Consider the following 25,855-nt stretch of genomic DNA (forward strand, 5'->3'; position numbering starts at 1 on the left):
TAGATAACAAGAGAAAAAATAAACAAAGAAATATGAAGCAAACCTTTGAAAAAATGTACTTGGTAAATATCTACATGGTTTCACCCAACATCAAGAGAGTATATATTCTTCTCAGCAGCAACAAGATGTTCTATAAAATAGATCACATATTATCTCATAGAATATTCTTAGGAAAATACAAAAGAATTGAAATTATCCCATACATATCAAATCATACTGCAATGAAATTAGAAATCAATGATAAAAGAAACCACAAAAAGTACATAAATTGATGGAAATTAAATAACACCATGTTGTGAAACTAATGGGTCACAGATAAAATCAAAGAAGAATTAAATGATAAAATCAATACAACATACCAGAACTTATGGGACACAGTCAAAGCAATCCTATGAGGAAAATTCCCACAAGAAAAACATTGTGGGGAAAATAAAAAATCTAATGTTGAATCTCAAGATTCTAGAATAAAAAGAACAAGATAAAGCCAATGCATGTGTGAGGAAAAGTCTAAAAATCAAAGCATAAATTAATGCAACTGAGACTAAATACAGTACAAATAGTCAATATATCAAACAGTTGGTTCTTTGAAAAACTGGATAGAATAGACAAATACTTAGTCAACATTATTAAAAAGGGGGGGAAGACTCAAATTTATGCAATTAGGAATGAAAAGGGTAAAGTCACAATAGATCAGACAGAAATTCTGAAGATCACCTGTACCTACTTTGAGAACCTGTACTGCTTTAAGAAGGAAAAATCAGAAGTAATGGACATATTCATAGATACATATGAATTACTCAAGTTATATCCCAGTGTCTATGTCCTGAATCTCAAAACGTCTGAGTTGTTGTTGCTCACCACTCTGGAATTTTTTCCACCATTTTGTATTTTTGATTAGAATACATTTGTCTATTTCATCTAAATGTTTCAATTGATTAACATAAACACTTTATCTTTCTTTTATTTCTACTTGTATTATTTTCCTATATATTTTAGCTTTAATTTTCTATTCTGTATCTACCTCATTAGAATTCGTACTTAGGTCTTATATTTTTAACATCTCCTTTTCCTAATATATGAACTTAAGGTTACAATTTATTCTCAGACCTTTGAATTCCACAAGTATCTAATTATCATAATTTTCTTTTTGATATTTCAAATATCGTTCAAATGTTTTCTGATTGTCATTATGATTTCTTCAATTCTACTAGAAAATCCATATGGAATCCTTAAGATTAACTGCTTTTCTCTTGCTACTTTTGAAATTTTCTCTTTAGTTTTGACCTTTGAGAATTTGATTGCATGAGTCTTGATAAAAAGCTATTTCTATTTAATCTTTTTGAAATTGTTCTTCATAAGCCTAGATATTTGCTTTCCTCTCTAGATATGAGATGTTTTCTGTCATTTTTCTTTAATTAATTTTCTTTCTCTTTCTCTTCTTTCTGGAAAAAAACAATTTTCAATTTTTATTGATATTCCCATATTTTCATTGGTTCTGATTTTTTTCAGTGTTTTTCTTTCCTATTTCTCTGATTCCTAATTCTATATGGCTTGTCTTCTCTAATCATTCTATTTTTTTTTAATTTTCCTTGAATGTGTCAAGTGTTGAAGCTGTCTGTGGAATTATCAATTTTCATAGTGTTCTTTAGCTAAAACCTGTTTTCTTATTATTTATATTTATATTTGAGTATTGTTTTCCTTATTTTGCTCAGTTGCCTATCACAATGAGCTTCTAGCAATCATTATTTTCAATTATTTTTTAGAAAGTTTATAAATGTTTAGGTTTAGGGTTGGTTATCATCATTTTCTTTTGTTTCTTTGATGTTTTCATATTTCTATGATTGTTCATGAGCTTTATGGCTATTTATTGATGTCTACAAATTTTAAAAATATACACTCATTCTAGTCTTTATAGAATGCTTTTCATACTGGAAGCCTTTCACCAGCAAAAGATTCTGGACAGGTCTTCTTTCCTGATCTACACAAAGGATTTCTACCGGACTCTTCATGCAGGGTGACCAGCTGTCTGGGACAGCAGGTGGATGAGTACTGGGTCTGGGTCCATGGAAGCAGGCTTCTAACCTGGTTTCCATGAGCTGTTCTGCAACCTGCATTCACAGGAACAAACTTTGAACATGAGTATTTGGGTACTTTCAGGTGCTGGAAGGCCCTGACAGTTACTAAGTGAGTAGCCTGGAGCCTATGTCCGTGGGTTTGTTCTGGAGTCTGGGTCTGCAAGGGAGGTTCTAGAGTCTTAGTTAGCATGGCCTGACCTAAATGTCTAGGTATATTCAGATTTTTTTCTTTTACCTTATTTCCTTTCCCCTACCCTTCCCACTTCCCCTACACCATTACTAGCATATATTTTTGACACCTTTGTCAAAGACAAGATGACTAAATTGCCTATTTTTTTTCTTCACCCTCAATTCTGTTCCATTGATCCACATATCTCTTTTTTGTGCCAGTACCATACTGTTTTTATCACTTTAGCTTTTTTAGTTAATCATATATATTTGTACAATTTAGATATACATATTGGTCACATTCATCATGGAAATTTTTTTCTGTACATGATATATCCTAATTCTTTTTTTTCATTCTCCTCCCACCCCTTCAATCCCTACTTATTTCAAAAAATTTGATTCAATTTTCCTTCTTTGCCATTTATTTCTCTACCCCTCCTCCTTCCCTAGTTCTCCTTACCATTTGAATATTTTTTTACTATTTCACAATATTTATTACACAATATGGTTCTCATTTTTGGTTTTCACACCAAAGAAACAATGTGATATTTGCACATATGTGTCTGATTTTTGAAATCAAGAGTGTAGTCTCAAGGTGCATTCATTTACCTCAAAATACCTCAATTTTAACCTTCTTTATGGCTGAGTAGTACGCCATTGTACATTTTATAAAACAGCATCTTTATTCATTCATCAGTTGATGGGCATTTAGTCTTCTTACAGGATTTACCTATTACAAGCTGTACTGCTATAAATATGAGTGTGGAAAAATTGCTGTGGTATGATGCATTTAATTCTTTTGAGAAGATTACAAGAAGAGAAATATTTGGGTTAAATGGAACTTCTTGTTTATATTTTTTAGGAATCACCATACTCATTTCCACAGAGTTTGTACTGGTCTACAATCCTACCAACTGTGGAGAAGTTTTGCTTTTTCCCCACAACTCCATCAGCATTTGTTATTGATTTCTTTATAATAGCCATTCTCTCTGGAATGTGATGGAATTTCAGTGTTGTATTATTTTGCATCTCTCTACATAAATTGAACATTTTTTCATATATTTACTATTTCTATTTCTTTATCTAAGAAGAGTCAATTCATTTCAGATGCCCATTTTTGGATTGGATATTTAAATTTAGAAAAGAAAAAATATGAGAAAAGGGAAAACATGGAAACAATGTGTTTGTAAACATGGAAGGTTGGAGGGGTGAACGCAGGTCTGGGAATGGGGCAAAAATAAGAACCAAGATAAGTCATGTAAAGGTACAAGACCCAATGATGAATGTAACTGTACTGTATACCTAAAATGTACCAATAAAATTTAAATTTTTTTTATTTTTTTCTCTCTCATTGAGTTTATTGGTACATTTTAGGTATACAGTTCAGTTACATTCATCATTGGAATCTTATACCTTTACATGATAGGTCTTGGTTCTCATTTTTCCCCTTGTCCCTGCCCTCCCTTCACCCCCTCCTCCCCTCCCAATTTACAAACACTTCATTTCCATTTTTTTCATTTTCTCATATTTTTTCTTTTCCCTTACTACCCTTGCCCAACCCTTCCCTTTTTCCCTACACCTATAGCCCCTTTCTTCCTATTTCACATTGTCAATTATATCATTAGAATCTTTTCTACTATTATAGTTTATTCACATCAGAGAATCTATTTGATATTTACACATATGTGACTTATTTATTTCACTTAGGAGTATATATTCAATATGTATCCATTCTCCTGTGAATGAATCTAATTTATCATTCTTTATGGGTGAATAGTATTCAGTTTTATTAAAAAAAAAAACACATCTTCTTTATCCAGTCTCCAACTGAAGGGCAAATGGGCTGTTTACAAGTTTTAGCTATTACAAACTGTGCCACTATAAACATGTGTGCATATATCACTGTGATATGATTCTTTTAATTCTTTTGGAGAGATACCCAGCAAAGGGATGGCTGGGTCAAATGGAACCTCTAGTCCCAGCTCTTTGAGGTATCTCCATATTGATTTCCATAGTGGCTGCACCAGTCTGCACTCTCACCAACAATGGAGAATGGTTCATTACCCCACAACCCCGTCAACATTTGTTATTGTTTGATTTCTTGATAGCAGCCATTCTATGTGGACTGAGGTGGAATCTCAGTACTGTTTTCATCTGCATCTCTCCAATGACCAGTGATGTGGAACATTTTTTTCATATATTTACTTGCTGCTTTTACTTCTTTGTCTGAGAAATGTCTGTTCATTTCCCATGCCCATTTTTGATTTGGGTCTTTATCTTTGGGGGGGCGCTGGTTGTTTTGAGTTCTTTATATATTCTAGATAAGAGTACTTTGTCTGAGGAACAGTAGGATTTTTGAGCACTTTATATACTCTACATAGCAGTCCTTTGTCTGAGAAACACCTGGCAATATTTTTCCCATTGTGTTGGTTGTCTCCTCACTTTATTAGTGATTATTTTTCTATGCAATATGTTTTTAAATTTAAGGGATTCCAGTTGTTCATTCTTTGTTATAGGTCATATATAATCAGGGTTTTGTTCATAAAGTCTTTGCCTACAACTATATCTTCAGGTGTTCTACCTTTTATCTCATCCAGCTGGTTTAGTGTTTCTGTTTTAATATTTAGAACTTTGATCCATTTTGATTTTAGTTTAGTGTGTGGAGAGAGATGTGGCTCTTGTTTTAGTCTTTAGCATTTGGAAAACCACTTTTTCTAGCACCATTTATTATTAAAGAGGCTATCTTTCTAGTGGAAGTTTTTGGCTACTTTGTTGAACATAAGTTGGCTGAGTCTGCTTGGAGTTTATTGGAATATTCTAATCTGTTACATTGATTCTTGGGCATGCTTTTTGTTTTGTTTTGTTTTGTTTTTTGCCAGTACCATGCTGTTTTTATCACATTAGCTTTATAGAATAATTTCAAGTCAGAGATTATGATGCCCCCTGCCTTGCCTTCGTTGTCTAGAATATTTTTTCTATTCCAAGTCTCTTCTAGTTCCAAATGAATATTACAGTTGTTTTCTCTAATTATTCAAGGTATGCTATTGGTGCTTGGATTAGTATTGCATTAAATCTGTATGACGGTTTTTGGAGTATGGACTTTTTCACTATGTTGGGTCTTTCTATTCAAGAGCAAGAGAAATCTTTCCATTTTCTTATATTCTCTTTGATCTCCCTTTTCAGAGTATTGTAATTTTCAGTGTAAATATCTTCTTCCTTTGTTAAATTGATTCCTAGGTAGCTCATTTTTTCAATGATATTGTGAAACTTGTGGTTTCCCCAATTTCCTCTCAATGAGTTTGTTATTTAAGTACAGGAATATTATTGATTTTTGAGTGTTGACTTTTTATCCAGTTATGTGATTGAATTTGATTACTAAATATAGAAGTTTTTTGAAGACCCCAAAAAATCCACCTAAAGACTTTTGTATTTAATAACTAAATCCAATTTATCTTTGTACTATATATTAAAATATGAGTTTGAGATACTTCCTGCTTTGCTCTCATTGCTCAGGGTTGTTTTGGCTATTCTGAGTCTCTTTTGGTTTCATGAAAATTTTAGGAATTCTTTTTTAGTTCTGTGAAGAATGTTTATTTAGATTGGGATTTTATTAGAATTAAATATCATTTTAGGTTATATGTCCATTTTGACAACATTGATTTTGCCTAACTAGTAATGGGGGTTATCTTTTCCTTTTCTATTGTCATCTTGAATCTCTATTTGCAGAGTACTATAGTTTCCGCTTTAAATGTAGTCTACTATCTTGATTAGCCTAAGTCCTAGATAATATTTTTGAAACTTTAAGAATAGAGTTGTTTTCCTAATTTCAGTTGGTTCATTGTTGGCTTAGTTATTAAATTTATATTTATGCATTAATTTGTATACTGAATTTGTTTATTAGTATTGAGTCTTTTGGTGGAGATTTTTAGGCCCTTTATGTAAGGGATTATGTCATCTATAAATCAGGGTACTTTTGACTACTTCTTTTCTTCTTCATACCATTTTATTTCTTTTTCTTTCCTTATTTCTCTGGATAATGTTTTGAGTACTATATTCAACAAGATTTGTGAGAGTTTATATGGATTTCTTGCTTCTGATTTTAGAGGAAATACTTTTAGTTTTTATCCATTTTGTAGGATATCATCTATGAGTTCTTCATAAGTGCCTTTTATCAGATAAATATAAAGTACTTCTATGTCTTTTTTTTCAGGTTTTTGATCATAAATCAATGTGGGATTTTGTCAAAGGTGTTTTATGAATTTATAGAGATGATCATGTGATTACTGTGCTTGTTTGTTTGCTTTTTTGTTTGTTTGTTTTTTGAGACAGGGTCTCACTATGTACTTGAGATTCACCTGGAACTCAATATGTAGCCCAGGCTGGTCTCAAACTCATAGCAATCCTCCTGCGTCAGCCTCCTGAATGCTGGGATTACAGGTGTGCACCACCATGGCTGGCTACTGTGCTTGTTTCTGTTTATGTGATATTTTATATTTCTTGATTTGCACATGTTGAACCATCCCTGCATTTGTGCAATGAATACAACTTGGAGATAATGTATGGACATTTGGCATTCATTTTTTTCAATGTATTGTTGATGATATTGGCATCTATGTTCATGCAGTTTTGTCATGTGGTTTTCTTTTTTTCTTAAGTCATGATCTTGTTCTGTTGTGAAGTTAATGTTGGCTTCTTACGATGAGATTGAAGCTCTCCTTCCATTTCAAATTCATAGAAGGTCGTGATAAATAGTGCCTCTATATCTATGCTGAAGTTTTTATAGAACTCTGTGGTAAAATTTTTAGATCCTGGCCTTTTATTATGTGGTAGTGTATTTTATCACTCATAATATATTTATCACCATAAATATATATGCAAAAATGTTGATACAATGAACTTTATAAAACAAAAAGTACCGAACATAAACAAAAAGGTAGATGCCAATGCAATCACATTTGGGGACTGCATTAACACTCACAAATAGACAGGTCAACAAGACAAAAACAATAAACAAAGAAATATTTGAATTAAACCACACAGTTGAAAAAATGGGCTCGACAGATACTATATGTACATGCTGGTTCATCCAAAAAGAAAAAACAATTTTTTTTCTCAGTAACAAATGGAACTTTTTCCAAACAGACAATAAGATACACCATAAAACATACTTAAATGAATACCTAGATTATATACTTAATATTAAAATATGTGAGGAATTTATATTTTTGTTCTTGACTTGTTGATTCATTAAACTGTTTATCAAAATTATGCCATACTATTTCAATAATTTGATACATATTGAGACTTGATTCATGGTCCAATATGTAGTCACCTTTCTTCTATGATCAAGTGTTCTATGTGAACATGAAAAGGATATGCACAATGCAGTTGTTTGCTTCAATGTCTTTATGCTATGTTTTTCCATACACATTTTTTTATATTTCTACTGATGTATTATTTTGCCTCTTAGTCCACTAAACAATAAGATAAAAATCTCCATCTATTTAGCTGAGTTTGCATCTCACAAATTTAGTTTTGTAATTTTTTGGTTTAAATATTTGAATATATGTCAACTGATATATAGAAGTTCAGAATTGTTTTTCCTGTTAGATTAACACATTTATTGTTTACTTTTGTCTTACACTTCCATAACTTATTATGCATTAGTGTGTGTTTGCAGTAGTTAACACTGGCCTTGAATTCACTGTGTAGCCCAGGTTATCCTTGAGTTCACAGTGATCCTCCTGCCTCAGCTTCTTGAGTGCTGAGACTACAATGACCATTTAGCCCATTTATTTTAATATGCTTACATTTATTTGAATCTGTATGTAAAGGAAAAAAGGGCTGAACAAACAGTACACAAAAATTGAGAAGTTAGACTTAAATATAAATATAAAGTAAACACATTAAAAATAAATGAATAGGCAAAAAAAGTAAATGGGCAAAATACTAATTTAAAGACAACAGTATATTTGTCCTTTACTTTAGCTTATATATGGCACTTCATCTCTAGAAAATGTTTTATCTCAATGTATGATTTATGATGCACTATGAATTATGCATGCAATATATTGAGTTGATAGCCTCTAAATTGTTTACCAGTTAAAGGTTATGCAGAATAGTTTAGAAAATATAACTTTCAACTGTAGGAAGATAATATTTGACTGTGGAAAGGAGCACAAATGCAAGGCAGATACAAAATATCTATATGTTATGAAGTTGGTATTCCAGCCAGGAATGCAGACTTCTGAACTATTAAGTTTCTAGTGCTGTAGCTCTATTGATTTAATGTAGTCATACATTGATTGTCTTTAATTTTCTTTGAAAAAGCACTAACGAGCTATCTCAAAAATTTAGGAATTTTCTAATTTCATGAGCATTCTGAGCAGTTGTTCTAACCTAAGACATTCTTCTCTATGGATCTGGGAGCAATTCTCAGACATTTTTATATTGTGAAAAAAATAGTTTTTTTAACTTTCAGTTGAGACTGGTGCATTAAATATTTTATTTCATTATTTTTAAAAAGGTTTTCATAAATAAGTTAATAGGTGCTTAATTATGATTACTTATCAGGCTTTATTCCAGGAAGAGAAGTTAGAAGTGACTTAAATATACATGCATTTCACTGTATTGATTTATGGTGATTTTTTGTCTAAGAACCATTTGAGAAAAAATTTTAGTGTTGCTATTGAATGATAATTCATAATTACAGTGGCTATTCTTACCCATAGTATAAATTCAATTAAAGTATTTTCTTTTTAACAGACAAGAAGTAAACATCCCAACGTATGTTAACTCCATTTCAGGTAAGAATTTTAGTGTTTGAAGTTCAATGTTTCTAACATTTGAAAGTAACTGTAATAACCAATGATTAGTATCATGTGTTAAATCTCACAAACTAAAAACTACTTTGAATTGCTGATAAAATTAGTAAATGTGAATATGTGAATATCAATATATATAACATTATGTGTTCATGTATGTGTGTAAAATATGTCTAACTGTGATATGGTTTTGTATTATCACATTTAAAATAGATTTATTGTTTCTTCTTCCTCATGATATAAATCAACTGTCCTCATAAAAGATCTCCTTGTTCAAACTTAATCATTATAAAATGCAAAATGGAAAATGCAGACAGATCAAAGTAGTTACTAAAAAGTATATTTGTTGAATCGGTGCAACTTTAGGAAAGTTACCCTTACTATAGTGAGTGGAAATATGCCCACAATGATGCCACTTTGCCCATTTCCTCTAATTTTCACTCAGAAATTATGAAAAGAAGTTTGTAGCACTGTGATTTAGAATATGGATTGGGTATGTAAATCTTAACTATGTTACTCACTAGCTTTATGATTTGGAGCAAATTAACCTCTGCTAGTGTCTCATTTTTTAGCATCTGTAAAATGAAGGTAATTGTACTATCCAACTCAAAGAATTTTGTAAGGATTAAATGAGTCAACATCTATATTGTACTTAGAATATAGTCTGACATGTAGCAATTATTACATGAGTGTTAGCAGTTGCACATATACTGTTATTATTACCGCTACTCCCTCATATAATAGTTTTTTAAACAACTGAATGAAATCATCATTTCTTGTTAATCTCCCCATCTCCAGAATCATTATATTGAGTTTCTTCTTCAGGTCCTCTTTTGACACATTTGATAGATATAGTTTGGTCTTCTTGATTATTCCATGTATATGTCCTCAAGTATGTGTATGTCTCTCTGTAAATAGAATTTCAAGAACTGAATTAGATCTGTGGCCTTAAATTCTGTGGCTAGTGATGAAACTGAATTTAAAAAGGAGCTAATATATGCACTCAGACTTAACCTATCAAAATGTTTGCTAGTTATGCTCAACATTGTTCTGGTTATTATTGGGACTACAGAATAAATGATCATATTACCATCAATCTAACCAAAACAATATAATAAAAAGGATCAAAGACACAGAAGATAAAGGAGTAATTTAATAGGACAGTGAATATTTCTCTATTTTTCATTCTTTATGTTTGATTATAATATTTTAAATTGTGGTTTAATAATTCCATAAATATTGACTTGATATAGAAAATAAAATAACAAATACTATTTTAAACATTCCATGTTAAATAGGATTTTATTTTCACTAATTGCTCTACAAATTAACTACAAACATCAAAGAAGCTATATTTTGAATTACAACAGTTGAATTTAAATGATATATTTCTCATTTAAGAATATTTAAAGGCTAATGAAAGTCTAGTTGTTAATTTTAAGTTGCTTACTATCTTATCTCATTTTAGTCCGTGAAACTAGCAGAAAATTATGCAATCAAGAACTCTTTGACATTTCCGGAACCACCCATGCCAGATAGAAAAGAGAGATCAGGACTTGGAGAATTAGAAATCACAGTTCCTGTAAGTATTGAAAATTTAGATGTAAACTGTTTAAATTGGTACATTATACATAAATATAAAGAAGGTTCATATAATTTTGATTTTACTATACAATTTAGATTGTTTCCACTTATTTCAGACTCAAATTTATTTGCATCTTATATGCCCCTTCAAATTCATTATATAGCATTATATAACCAAACTAGAGAGACTAATGTTGCAACTAGTAGTACTAATGGGCAATGTTTACCAGTTGGAGAAAGATTTAAAATTTGAATCTTAGAGCAGGAGTTAATCTTGTTTTCAGGGCCAAACCATTTGCTTTAATACGAAGTTGAGGATACTCTACAATAATAGATTCCATTTGTACCGCATTTATAAAATAGAGTAATAATATTAATTAGCATAAAGAAAAATAGCATATATGGGCTCTCCATTTTGATTTCAAAAATTTTGAAAACATCTTCCAAACAATGTTGCATTCAATGCAAGGGACATGCATCATTTCTGTATTGTTCAGGTTATACACTTCTCTTCATGTTTCTTCTTCAATTCCATATAAACATCTCATTTTTAGAGTCTCTAGTCAGAGTTGAAAGACTAGAAGAAGGAAATATAAAATCATTCTTTGTGGTCCTGATTACAACTGGATTTGACAAACATTTGCCAATAAATTACACTACTGTTACACAAATTAACTTAGATCAAATATTCATTTGTTTTCTTTTTGTGTCCTTGTTTTTTGCTCTACTTTAGAGTGTTGTATTAAGTTCTCTCAGTCTGGTCAAACAACCTTAGAGCAACATAAAATAGGTTAGGCCTGAAGACTGAAACTATCACATGAATTGTCATTAGAAACTTTAAAGGGATCATATCTTTCTGGCTAATTTTGAGGTGAAAGATGTGCAAAGTTTTCCAAGTAGAGTTTCAAAGCCAAAATAAGCCAACAGTTGACTGTATGTACAAGCCCTAGAATATAATAGATCATTGTGAGTCTGCTCAAATCCTAATATGAATCAAGGGTACTATAAAGTTTCCACTAAAGTCATTTCCACTGTAGATCTTACACATATACACACAAATAAAACTTTGACAAAGAAAAACTGATTATCCAATTTTAAATGGAATAGGTGCTTATGAAAAGTAACCTATTTTAAATAGAGATAACATTACTCATTCACAATTACTTATCATTACTTATCATTACTATATCTAATCTTTACAGAAGCAAGTCAATACAGAAATAGAGAAAGTCCAGAAGCCAGCTCATATATGGATAAGGCATTCTGTAAAATTTGTATTTCAATGGCCATCCGTTTGCCTAACTTTCCAAATGCAAGCTCCATCTAGACATCCTTATTCTTCCCAAATTCATCCTATAGAGGCAGAAACTAAGAAGTTCACAAATGATAAAAAAGCAGCTTTGAAGAAAGACTCTAAGAAAAAAACAGATCTACATGGGACAAATCCAAAATCCAAAAAAATAATCAAAGATGATAAACCTCAAAGAAGAAATAAAGGAGATAAAAATCCATCAAAATCATTAAATGAAAGTGAACAGATTAAGAAGACAATGTGCAAATTAGAAACAATTCCAGTATTCAAAGATTCGAAATTAGTGTCAAAAACTGTTCCAAATTGTAAGACAAATTCAGATAATTCCAAGGAGTCGGATCCAGAATCCATATGTAGAAAGAACAATATCAGTGAAGATTCTAATACCTCTAAGAAAAATTCTGATAGCCAATCTGAGACTTATTCAATAAATACTTCAAATGTCAGTGTAATGATGTATTTGGAGGAGACTGTTGGTGAATCCATGGATTTTGATTTACGTTTAAACAATTACTCACACAACAATTCAAAGAAGCCTGCAAAGAAAGACACAAAGAAGAGCTCAGATGCCGAATCTGGAGATTCAAAGGATGCAAAGAAAGATGCAAAGAAGGATAAGAAACCTTCAAAGAAAGATGACAAAAAGAAAGGTTCAAAAAAGGAGGCAGAATCTACTGATGCTGAATCTGGAGACTCAAAGGATACAAAAAAAGGTGCAAAGAAGGATCAGAAACCTTCAAAGAAAGACAGCAAGAAGAAAGATGGAAAAAAAGGCACCACTCCTACTGATTCTGAATCTGAATTAGAGTCCAAGAAGGGTAAGAGAGATGACAAAAAAGAAAAGAAAGATTCTAAAAAGAAATCCATCAAGAAAGATACGGCTTCTTCTAGTTCTGAGTCCACATCAGAAGGAGATTCAAAAAAGGGTAAGAAAGCTGACAAAAGAAAGGATGCAAAAAAGACTGCAGAGTCTACTGAAAGCGAGTCTGATTTGGGGTCAAAGAAGGGTAAGAAAGAGTCAAAGAAGGAGAAGAAAGGTTTAAAGAAAGAGGAAAAGAAGGAAGCAAAGAAGGACACAGAATCTACTGATGCTGAATCTGATAAGTCACTAAATAAAGCAAAGGGAAAAATTAGGTTGGATGATTCAGATGCCACATCAGCAGATTCAAAGAAGGGAATATCTGAAATAAAGAGAGGATCTAGAATGTCATCTAACAAGACAACTTTCAGTGAAAAAGGGCAAAAAACAAGTACTGGTAGAGTTCCTCCATCAAGAGAAAGGCCACCACTCCCCCCTTGTGAACCTTTTCTACCATTACCTAGGATCAAGCGTCTGTGTAAGTGCAGTATGCCAACTCCACCTCCAAAACCAAGATATGCTCCTTTGGTATGTATACTTCTGCTTGTTTTATAGGCCAAATCTGATTGTAAAATGATATATTTTTTAAACTTCAAATGTATCCATTCTCTGAAAAGTTCTCTTGTAATATTGAGAAGTTTGAGACTTAGAATTAAGAAAGATAAAGTGAATGTAACTGTACTGTATCCCTAAATGTACCAATAAACTCAATAAAAAAAAAAAGAAAGAAAGAAAGATAAAGTGTACTTCAAAGTGACTCAAAATATTTGAAAAAAATGTTAAAAACTTATGAGACCAACACACAGCTTAAGTATTGCATGGTTTCTCTTATGTGGGAAATCCCAAATACTGTATAAAGAGCTAGGACTGAGTCAATGGATGGGTAAGAAGTGGGAAAGACAACTTGCAAGAAGTGAAAATACATTGTAGGTGACGTTTAAAAGAAATACACAGAGGCCCTTGAATGGCTAGATTACTTTCCGCAAGGAGTTTTTAATGAAAGATAAGTGAAATAATAAAAGAATTTCTCCAAGGTTTAATTTTTGTTGAAAAAAGCAACCCACTTCCATTATCTCATGCCAAGTCTCCTTAATAAACTTCCTGTATTTATTCATAGTTGTTAGATTTTTTCACCCATGCTACTTCACTGATATTTATCTTTTGAAGATCACCAAATGCACTCTTTTAGCTATATCCACTGGCTGTCTTCCCTTCTTATCTCAGTCTATAACAGATTTTATACTAACTTCTCACCTAGAAACACATGCATTACTTCAAATCTATGATGTGTTGACTATTTTTATCTCTACTCAGTGGTAGTTTTTAGTCATATGTATTGTATTTTACACTGCCTCATCCTTAATTGTTGTGATGACCTAAGATTTTTTTCCACAACCTTCTCACTGTGCAACCTACATTTGGTGAGTTCATACAATCCAATAATTTTAAACACCATTTACATGTTGATAAATACAGAATTAATCTATGGTTCTGATATTCCTATGAAGTTTCACATTCTTCTATTTTTTCGGGGGGGGGGTACCAAGGGATCAAACTCAGGTCCTTGAGCTTGGAAGGTAGGAAGCTATCCCTTGCACAGAAGTTTCACATTCTTATATCTAACTGCTTACTGAAAAGTCCCACTGTAAGATCTACTGGGCATTGCAATCTAACATTTTTCAACTAGCTTTTAACCTAGTACAAAATATTTTCTCTTCCAAACTTCTCGGTCATTTTATAATGTTTTGTATTTTGCTATCTTCTCATATGTAATCGTTAAATAAGATGTGCCTATGACAAAAAAATATGTGTCTATGACAAAAGTGTACCACAAAATCAGTCTGCTTTTCTACATTTTCATCATTATCACATTAATGACCCAATCAACATCATCGTTATAATTTTTTCCTATAGTACTGTGAAAATTTCCAATTCATTTCCCTATCCTTATACTGTTTAAAACATTTTAATAACTTCCACTGCAATGAGAGTAAAAGTCAAATTCCTTATACTGGCTTTCAGTGCCAACATCATCTAGAGCCTACCTATTTTCCACAATCACCTTGCATTGCATTTTCCTTTTCTTTTATGATCTGGTAAAACTAACGTCCATTTTGTTTTTCATACATACCAAGATAATTTTTTCCAAGCATTTCCATATACTTTTTCTTGTGATGAGAATACTCTATCTCCCCTCAGATTTTTTATTCACTAAGCCTACTCTGCCTTTCCTTAGTATTTCAACTCAAATATTCCCTCTAAAGAAGCCTTCCTTGATGATCTTATGTTATTCTTCTTCCATCAATGTGCACTTGTTGTCCAAATCCTGCATCTATTCCACACCCCCCTTTAAAGTTTCAGTCTTTTATTTCGGGTGTTTTAATTTTTTTATTATTTTTGTATTCTTGATGCTAGTTCTCTGTCCAAGGAAAAGATGGCATTGTTTTCCTATTCTATGCATTGTCTCTTCACTCTGATGGCTTTTTTTTTTTACTATGCAAAGGCTTTTCAATTTGAAGTAATCCCATTTTTTGATTCTTAGTATTATTTGCTGTTCAGAAAGTACTTCTCTGTGTCTAGGGCTTTAAGAATTGTACCTATTTTGTCTTCCAATATATTGTTTCTCTTTTAACATTCAGACTATTGATCCATTTACATTTTAGTTTAGTATATGAGGAGATATATGGGTCTAGAATCAATCTTCTGCGAATGGATATCCAAATTTTTCAGAATCATTTACTAAAGAGGTTATATTTCCACCAGTGAAGGCTTGTGGTCCTTTTCTCAAACATCAAATGCCTCTATGTTTCGGGGATTGTCCCCATCTCTTCAATATTTTAATAATTTTATTGGTACATTTTAGGTATACAATATAATGACACTGATCATTAGAAATTTGTACCTTTGTATAATATAGCTTGGTTCTCATTTTTCCCAATTACCCTGCCCTCCATTCAACCCCACCAACCCTCCCTATTCACAAAGACTTTGTTTCCATTTTTTTATTTTCTCATATTAATTACATTTCCTTCTTTCCTTTCCCCTACCTTTCCCACTTCCCCTTTGCCACTTTTCTTCCTATTTCACATTATCTATCATATCTTTTGATCTTTATTTACACTTTCAGTTTCTCACACCAGAGAAACTATTTAGTATTTATAAGTCTGTCCTGTTTATTTCACTTAACAATTTGGCCCAATGTGCATCCATTTAGCAATAAATGTCTCCAATTTCTAATTTTTAAGTCTGAGTTGTACACAATTTTATATTTTTTAAAAACCCACATTTTCTTTATCCAGTCTATACTTGATGGGAAATTGGGCTGTTTCCAAGTTTTAGTTATTACATAGTCACTATGAACATAGGTGCACATATATCACTGTGGTATGATTCTTTTAATTCTTTTGGGAAAATATCCAGCAGGGGAATAGCTGGATCAAATAGAACCTCCAATCCTAGTTCTATGAGGTATCTCCATATTTATTTTAAAAGTGATTGCACCAGTCTACACGACCACCAACAGTGGAGAAGGGTTCCTTTTCCCTACAGTCCTGCCAGCATTTGTAATTGGTTGATTTCATGATAGCAGCCATTCTTTCTGGGATAGGTATAATCTCAGCATTGTTTTCATTTACGTCTCTTAAATGACCATGACCAGTGATGTTGAACATTTTTTTATATATTTATTTGCTGCTTTTGCTTCTTTTTCAGAGACATGTCTGTTCATTAAAGATTCCCATTTTTTATTGGGTCTTTAAATTTGGGAGGTCTTTTTTAAAACCACTTTATATATTCTAGATAGTAGACCTTTGTCTGAGGAACAGCTGGTAAAAATATTTTCCCACAATGTGTGTTGTCTCTTAAGGCTGCTGGAGGGTTCTCTTGCTGTGCAGAAGATTTTTGTTTTGTTTTGTTTTTGTTTTTTGAGACAGGGCCTCACGATGTAGTTGAGACTGATCTGGAACCACTATGTGGCTCAGGCTGGTCTCAAACTCACAGCCATCCTCCTGCCTCAGTCTCCCGAATGCTGGGATTAGAGGCATGTTCCACCACGCCCGGCTTGTGCAGAGATTTTTAACAAGAAGAGATACAACTTATTGATTCTTTGTGCTAGTTCCCATGCAACTGAGGTTTTGTTCATGAAATCTTTTTCTACACCAATATCTTCATTTAAGAGTTCTGCCTAACCTCTCTTCTAGCCAGTTTAGTGTTTCCACTTTAGTATTTAGATCTTTAATCCATTTTAATTTTAGCTTAGGGCATTGTGAGAGATATAGATCTAGTTTTTATCTTTGCCAAGTTGAAACCCAATTTTTCCAGCAACATTTATTAAGTAGGCTAACTTTTCTCCAGTGAAGTTGTTTGGCTTCTTTGTGGAAGATGAGGTGGCTGAATGTGTCTGGAGTTGCTTCTGCACCTTCTAATCCATTTCACTGGTCTTCCAGGCTGGTTCTTTGTTGTACCATGCTGTTTTTATCAGAGAATCTTTGTAGCATAGTTTTAAATTGGGGATTGTGATACCTCCTACCTTATCTTTATTGCCTAGAATTGCTGTTGCTATTGTAGGTCTCTCCTTATATCAAATGAATTTTGGGGTTGTTTTCTCAAGGACTGTGAAGTATGCTGCTGGAATTTCCATTGAGATTGCACTGAATCTATATAGCAGTTTTGGAAGTATGTACATTTTCACTATGTTGGTTCTCCCTACCCAGAAGCAAGGGATACCTTTCCATTTTCTGATATCCTCTTTGCTCTCTATTTTCAGAGTGCTATTGTTTTCAGAGTAGGTATCTTTGATTTCTTTTATTATGTTAATTCCTATGTATTTTTAATGCTATTTTAAAAGGAATTGTTTCTCCAGTTCCTTTTTCAGTGAGTGTGTTGTCTGTGTAGAGGAAAGCTATTGGGTTTTGTGTGTTGACATAGTATCCAGCTACTCTACTAAATTTGGTTATTAAGTCTGGAAGACTTTTGGTGGAGTTCTTGGTGTCTTCTATAGAGGGTATGAAGTCATCTGCAAATAATGACAGTTATAATTCTTCATTTCCTATGTTTATTCCTTTTATTTATTTCTCTTGTCTAATTGCTGTGGCTAATATTTCCAAAACTATAGTGAACAAGCCTGATGATTATGAACATCCTTGTCTTGTTCCTGATTTTACTGCGGAGGATTTCAGTTTTTGACAATTTAGTATGATACTGGCTGTTGGTTTTTCATAGATGACTTTTATTAGGTTGAGGTAGAGATCATCTACTCCAATGTTCTGTAGTTGTTTCTATCATGAAAGTCTTATATGGCTCACTTATCTGTATGTCATTTTCTTTTCCCCTGCTTGGGGAACTTTCTGCCATTGTGTCTGTAAACAGTTTTTATGTCCTTTGCACTCTTGCCTATTTCTTCATTGACTCCCATCAGTTTTGTAAGAGTTTTTGGTTAGATCAGACAAAGAAAAGTTTACAGAACATTACACTCTTCTTTTCTTTTGCCATCTTGTTGAATTCTGCTCTTACTTTCAAAATGTCTAGAACCTGACCTCCACTCCAAAACTATACTTCTAACATACTGTTCTCATGCACTCTTTCTCATGCTCTAGATTACTGCAGTAGCAATCTAAGATATTTTGCTGTGCTTAACATTTCCATTACTATATTCCCAACACTGAAACTAGAATGTTTTTGTAGAAATCAGATTATCTAACACCTGTATTAAAAAAAGTTGGAATGAATGGTTACATCTAACCATTGAGAGTATTTAAAATGTTCAGAATCTTGAATGTAGCAGAGGTTTGCAAAGTGTGTGTATCTATAAAAACTCACCAACTTACACAATCACTTTAAATTGGTGTATTTCACTGTATGTATGAGTTTAATCAATAAGTCTGAATACATCGTACAGTACTTAAAATCAAAAGAATGAAACCGAAGACAAGCAATTAACTTGGAAAAACTTTATAATGCTCACAATGTCACTCAGAATGAATGACAAAATGTTTACAACCATCAACAGTCCTAATGTGATTCACTTATCTCTAATATCTTATCTTCTTTTCCTGTTATCCATATGTTTCATCTACATTTGTCTCCTTGTTGATTCTAGACTGTCTCAGTATCTTACTTAAGTTCCTTGCACTGGTCATTTCCTTTACCTAAAATATTTTCCCCAGATATTTGCATGGCTAACTGTCACACATTTTTACATACTTACTCAAATGTCAATTTCTTAATGAGAAAACTCTAACCAAACTATTTAAAATTGCAACAATTCTCACATTTACAGTCTTATTGTTACTTCATCTATGTTTTTCATAGAATTTTCTCCCTGCCTAGGTTATTTAAATTTGAGATTGTTTACTATGTCGATTTTTGTTTGTGTAGGCCCTCTGCTAGAAAGTAAGTTGAGGACAAAACATCTTGTTTAATGTAGTAATATCTAAAATACCCCAGACAGTAACCAACACTTGTTTATTAAATGAATACGGTATTTGTTAGTGAATTAGCAAGAAACGAATGAATCACTGAGCAGTTATATGAACAAAAGTGAAGTTGGACATTATGCATTTTAAATTTGACCCTTTTTATAAATTAGATCATTTATTCAATAAGTGTGAAAAAAGTGATATTTGAGTTAGATCATCAAGTATGAGCAAGATTGTGAGTCATATAGAGTAAGGAATTTTCTATCCAATAACACCAAATTGAGTTAGACTGCAAAATTTTATCATGAGGTGGAACACTAGATGACATAACATGTTAATTCAGGAGAAACTATTGCAGTATGTATGTTGAAAGGCTTAGGGACGTGAAATCAGCAATGCAATATTCTGACACTGCTCACAAGTTTAAGAAATAATAATTTGCAAAATAGGCAGGAAGAAGATAAACAAAGTTCTAAGTTCAACCATAGTGACTTCTCTGGTGCATTTTTAAAAAAACATATACTTTTGAAAGACTTTTTTGCCAGTTTTATGACTATCTTGCTGTGTGGTCAATTTTCTGGGACCAACGCAATCATGTGACCAGTTGCCACCTTCTTGCTCACCCACCTTGAGATTTTATGCATTTTTGTTCACTTCTGACTATAAATATTAAACTCCACTTTCAGAATGTGTCTTTCTTAGACAATATTCCATTTTCTGGACATTCTCAAAATTCTTCCTTAAGTTAAAAATATCCTACCACCTACCTTTCCAACTAATAGTTATTTCTCAGTCATTCAGGGTAGTAACTTGGCATGGCATTGAGTTTAATTTTGATTACTCTTCCAGAAAAAACTACAGTTTAACTGAGGTCTTAAAAACTTCTAAGTCAAAATTTCAATGAAAGAATTGCAAACTTTTGCATTGAGATAATGTGAAATACTTCAGAACATGTGGCATTTCCAGTGCACCTCCAAATCACAATATATAGGTGAAAATTTTCTACATATATTTCTACCAGATATAGCCAACAGTTTGTTCCATTTACTTGAGCCATAGTGACATACGAAAGAATAATGTCATATAAATTAACAGTGGTAGTGAAAAGACACATTTCAGAGAATAAATCAAGATCTTTTTTTTTCAGCTTTAATTGAGTTTATTGGTACATTTTAGGGATACAGTACAGTTACATTCATTGTTGGGATCTTGTACCTCATGGGATCTTGTCATCATTGTTGGGATCTTGTCAACCTACATGACAAGTCTTGGTTCTCATTTTTCCCCTTGTCAATTTAAAAAAAATATAAACAGATAATATTGTTCAGCTTTATGAGTTTATTGGTACATTTTAGGGATACAGTACAGTTACATTCATTGTTGGGATCTTGTACCTCATGGGATCTTGTCATCATTGTTGGGATCTTGTCAACCTACATGACAAGTCTTGGTTCTCATTTTTCCCCTTGTCAATTTAAAAAAAATATAAACAGATAATTTATACAGAAAATACATATAAGAAACAAATCATGGAAAAACATTGACTATAGATTGTTAGCAAACAAAGTATGTAGCACAGATCATTTAACATCTAATAATGTCACAAAATATATTATGATATATAAATGATATATTATTTATATAAATATATCAAATATGTTATATGTGTTATTTATGAAACTATATATATTAAGGAAATGCTTAGTAATATATGAAACAAAATAATAGATATTCATTGAAATGATAATGATGAAGCCTAGAGAATAACATGGAAAATTAAAGAGAAAAGATAATGTTGCAATGTTAAGAGAAATAACCAAAGGAAAATACTATGATGTTGCAAGGATGAAAACAATTGGACAAAAACTACACATGTGAAAATATTGATATTATTTTGCTAGAGTTTGTTGTTATTATCAGTTTTTTAAAATATAGTTTTATATCATATTTTCAGTGTTAAAAGGTCTAGTACATTAAAATTGTTAAGAAAATATGTTGAGAGCTTATACTAATAATGTGACACATTATGGTGGGCTTAGATTTCTATACATACAATGGTGACTGAACTAGCGCTTAGTAATTCTCATTCTTCACTGGCCATTAGAATCACACAGGGAATTCACTGAACATGTTTATTTTTGGGCTGCATCCATCTTCAGAGACTTTTACTTGTTTAAAACTCATGTAAAGTCCAGGAGTCTTTGTATTTAGAAGAAATAATACATGTAATTGTCACATTCCTTTCTATCTGTTGAATCTATGGCGTTTTATGTTTTGATGGGGTCCTTAACACAGTAAGAGTTCTCTATAACTATTGAAGTTTTAATTTTTATTTCTTCTACTTCATTTCTCAGCCTGAAGCAGTGTGGATTCATAAGCTGTTTTGAAGAACAACTGAGCCCTTGGTTTCACAGAATGGCCTTACCACAGCTAGCACTAGCTACCACTCTCAAATGAGCATACCTACTTCTGTGAATCTGTAATAAATAAAAAGAAGTCTTCCATGAGTAACAGGGGCTACGTTTTTGCATATACTTTATCAAGATGCACTCATAGTTTTTATATTTCTGGTGTGGGTAGGGTAGCATATCATAATAACTGCACATCACTTAACAAAATCATTCAGTTAATGTCCAGAATGTGAAATAGGGAGGTGGAAGGGGTTAAAATCCTAATTTCCTCTAGTGGTACTCATGTAGTTACTGGAAGATCTCCTACAACACCAAACTTTTTAAAGTATGTACCAATTTCCAATAGTATTTCCAATAGAAATTTCCAATTTCCAAGCTGAAATTTAAGTCTTTATCATGTTAGCTTTGGGGGGACACTTGATATCCCAACTATGCAAAACAAAACCTGGACCCCAAGGTCTTATTTTCATCTCTTTATTGTTCATGTATCTGTTCAATCTCCAAGAGTCTCCAAAGATTTTATTACTGTAGCACTATTCAAATTCAAGGATGGAAGTTTCCTCTAAGATTTAAGCAGATAATTTATACAGGATAAAATATATAAAATAAATCATGAACTGTGCCTGTCCCTGATTGAAACACAACTGCTGTAATATACTTTAAGAAATCAAAAAAAGTCAGGCATAGTGGCACATGCCTGTAATCCCAGCACTCAGGAGACTGAAGCAGGGGGATTGCCACAAGTTCAAGTTCAGCCAAGACTACACAGTGAGTCCAACGCTAGCTTGGACTATATAGTGGAATTTTGTCTCAAAAAACGAAAGAAATAAAAACATACAAAAGAATGTTATGTACTTCCAAGATAAAATGACATAGGGTAAATGTTCCTATTCCAAAATCTGAGAATAGGAAAATTAGCAAAAAGTGATTTGACAATTCCAATTTTGAAACTCATCAAGACAAACATGAAATCTTATTGTTCTGTAGCCAGGACCCAGGGTACACTGTTGCAGTATGTGAACTCTCAAAGAATTGGGAAGTTGTACCCATAATGTCTCTCTAAGACCTCCTCCGCATGCAGTTAGAAACTTCCCAAAGCAGTTGTTACATGTTTCGGCCATTTCTTTTTTTCTATTTTTTTTCCAGCTTTAATTGAGTTTATTGGTACATTTTAGGAATACAGTACAGTTACATTCATTGTTGGGATCTTGTACCTCTACATGACAAGTCTTAGTTCTCATTCTTTCCCCTTGTCGCAGCCCTCCCTTCACCCCCCTCCTCCCCTCCCCATCTGCAAACAACTTATTTTCAAACTTTTCATTATCTCACATTTTTTTCTTTTCCCTTATTACCCTTCCCCTACTGATCCCACCTTCCGTACACCTTTAGCTCCTTTCTTCCCATTTCTCAATGTCAGTAATCTTATTAAGGTCTTATGTATTATTGCAGATTATTCACACCAGAGAAACTATTCGGTATTTACACATGTGTGCCTTATTTATTTCACTTAGGAGTATATCTTCAATATGTATCCATTTTCCTATGAATGAATCTATTTTCTCATTCTTTATGGCTCAGTAATATTCCATTTTATAGAAAAACCACATCTTCTTTATCCAGTTTCCAACGGATGGGCAAATGGGCTGTTTCCAAATTTTAGCTATTTCAAACTGTGCCGCTATAAACATGAGTGCACATCCTTCTCTGTGATATGATTCTTTTAGTTCTTTTGGAAAGATACCCAGCTGGGTATCCAGATGGCTGGGTCAAATGGAACCTCCAGTCCAAGCTCTTTGAGGTATCTCCATATTGATTTCCATAGTGGTTGCACCAGTCTGCACTCCCACCAACAATGGAGAAGGGTTCCTTTCTCCCCACAACCCCGCCAACATTTGTTATTGTGTGATTTCTTGATAGCAGCCATTCTTTGTGGGATGAGGTGGAATCTCAGTGTTGCTTTCATCTGCATCTCTCGAATGATCAGTGATGTGGAACATTTTTTCATATATTTACTTGCAGCTTTTACTACTTTGTCGGAGAAATGTCTGTTCATTTCAGATGCCCATTTTTGAATTGGGTCTTTATATTTGGTGGGGGCTGTTTTGAGTTCTTTATATATTCTTGATAATAGTCCTTTGTCTGAGGAACAGCTGGCAAAAATTTTTTCCCACATTGTAGATTGTCTATTAGTTCTGCTGATGGTTTCTTTTGAAGTACAGAAGCTTTTTAATAAGATGAGATCCCAGTTGTTGATTCTATGTGCTAGTTCCCGTGCTACCGAGGATTTAGTCATAAAGTCTTTTCCTATGCCAATGTCTTCTAGAGTACTGCCTAACTTACATTCCAGCAAGTTTAATGTTTCTGTTTTAATATTTAGATCTTTAATTCATTTGGATTTTAATTTAGTGCATGTTGAAAGATAAGGGTCTAATTTTAATCTGTGGCAGGGTGAAATCCAGTTTTTCCAACACCATTTATTAAAGAGGCTATTTTTTCTCCACTGAGAATGGTCAGCTCCTTTGTCAAAGATGAGGTAGCTGAGTACATCTGCATTTGTTTTTGTGTCTTCCAGTCTGTTCCACTGATCCTCAGGCCTGTTTCTTTGCCAGTACCATGCTGTTTTTATCACATTGGCTTTGTAGTATAGTTTCAAGTTGGGAATTGTTATACCTGGTGCCATGTGTCTGTTGCCTAAAATGGCTTTTGCTATTCTAGGTCTCTTATGGTTCCAAATGAATTTTTGGATTCTTTTTTCTAGCTCTGTGAAATATAGTGTTGGAATTTCAATTGGCATTGCATTGAATGTATATAGAAGTTTTGGTAGTATGGCCATTTTTACTATGTTGATTCTTCCTATCCAGGAGCAAGGGATATCTTTCCATTTTTTAATATCCTCTTCAATTTCTTTTTTCAGCGTGCTGTAGTTTTCAGTGCAGAGACCTTTTGCTACTTTTGTTAGATTTATTCCTAGATACTTCATTTTTTTGGATGCTATTGTAAAAGGAATTTTTTCCCTTATTTCTCTCTCAGTGAGTCTGTTATTTGTGTATAAGAAGGCTATTGATTTTTGCGTGTTCACCTTGTATCCAGATTCTCTACTGAATCTGTCAATTAAGTCTAGAAGTGTTTTGGTGGAGTTTTTTGGGTCTTCAGTGTAGAGTATCATATCATCAGCAAATAATGACAGTTTAACTTCTTCCTTTCCTATCTTTATTGCTTTAATTTCTTTCTCTTGTCTAATTGCTGTGGCTAATGTTTCCACAACTATATTGAAGAGGAGTGGTGATAGTGGGCATCCTTGTCTTGTTCCTGATTTTAACATGAAGGTTTTCAGTTATTGGTCATTTAATTTGATGTTGGCTGTTGGTTTTTCATAGATAGCCTTTATTAAATTGAGGTACAGACCATGTATTCCAATTTTTTGCAGGGTTTTATCATGAATGGGTGTTGAATTTTATCAAATGCTTTTTCTGCATCTATTGAGAGTATCATATGGTTTTTGTCCTTGACTTTGTTAATATACTGTATTACATTTATTGACTTTCCTATGTTGAACCATCCTTGCATCTGGAATAAATCCGACTTGGTCAGGATGAATGATCTTCTTGATAATCCTCTGTATGCTATTTGCTAGTATCTTATTAAGGATTTTTGAATCTATATTCATTAAGGAGATTGTTCTGTAGTTCTCCTTTTTAGTTGCATCTTTACCTGGTTTGGGAATCAAAGTGATACTTACATCCAGGAATGTATTTGGAAGTATAGCTTGCCTTTCAATTTCATTGAAAAGTTTGAAGAGTAATGGTAGTAATTCTTCTCTAAATGTCTTGTAAAATTCAGCAGTGAATCCATCAGGGACTGGGCTTTTCTTTGTTGGTAAATTTTCAATTACATTTTCAATTTCACTGACTGTAATTGGGGTGTTTAAAATGTTTTTATCTTCTTTGTTCCACTTTGTTAATTCGTAAGTATCTAAAAATCTGTCCATTTCTTCTGTGTTTTCCATTTTATTGGACTACAGGTTCTCAAAGTAGGTATTAATGATATCCTGGATTTCTTTTGGATCTTTTGTGACTTTGCCTTTTTCATTCCTGATTGCATGGATCTGAGCCTTTTCTTTCCTTTTTTTGATTAGATTAGCTAAGGGTTTGTCAATTTTATTTATTCTTTCAAAAACCCAGCTCTTTGTTTCATTTATTATTTGTA

The 25,855-nt window shown here is 32.7% G+C and overlaps 1 protein-coding gene across 2 annotated transcripts in view; it reads left to right on the forward strand.

Annotated features, from left to right (window-relative positions):
* Positions 1-21,699, forward strand: part of Cylc1 (cylicin 1) — a 48,223-nt gene extending 26,524 nt beyond the window's left edge. The window contains exons 3-6 of one of the 2 annotated variants that reach the window (XM_010612860.1): positions 9,009-9,049; positions 10,536-10,649; positions 11,854-13,350; positions 21,593-21,699. In XM_010612860.1, coding sequence (XP_010611162.1) covers positions 9,032-9,049; positions 10,536-10,649; positions 11,854-13,350; positions 21,593-21,625 — 1,662 coding nt within the window. In that variant the 5' untranslated portion in view covers positions 9,009-9,031 and the 3' untranslated portion in view covers positions 21,626-21,699. The remainder of the gene's footprint in view (positions 1-9,008; positions 9,050-10,535; positions 10,650-11,853; positions 13,351-21,592) is intronic. The other variant, XM_010612861.1, reaches the window with a different exon arrangement.
* Positions 21,700-25,855: the final 4,156 nt, after the last annotated feature.

This window comes from Fukomys damarensis, unplaced genomic scaffold, assembly GCF_012274545.1.
Source record: "Fukomys damarensis isolate Sample0158 unplaced genomic scaffold, DMR_v1.0_HiC HiC_scaffold_39, whole genome shotgun sequence".
NCBI classification, from domain to species: Eukaryota; Metazoa; Chordata; class Mammalia; order Rodentia; family Bathyergidae; genus Fukomys; species Fukomys damarensis.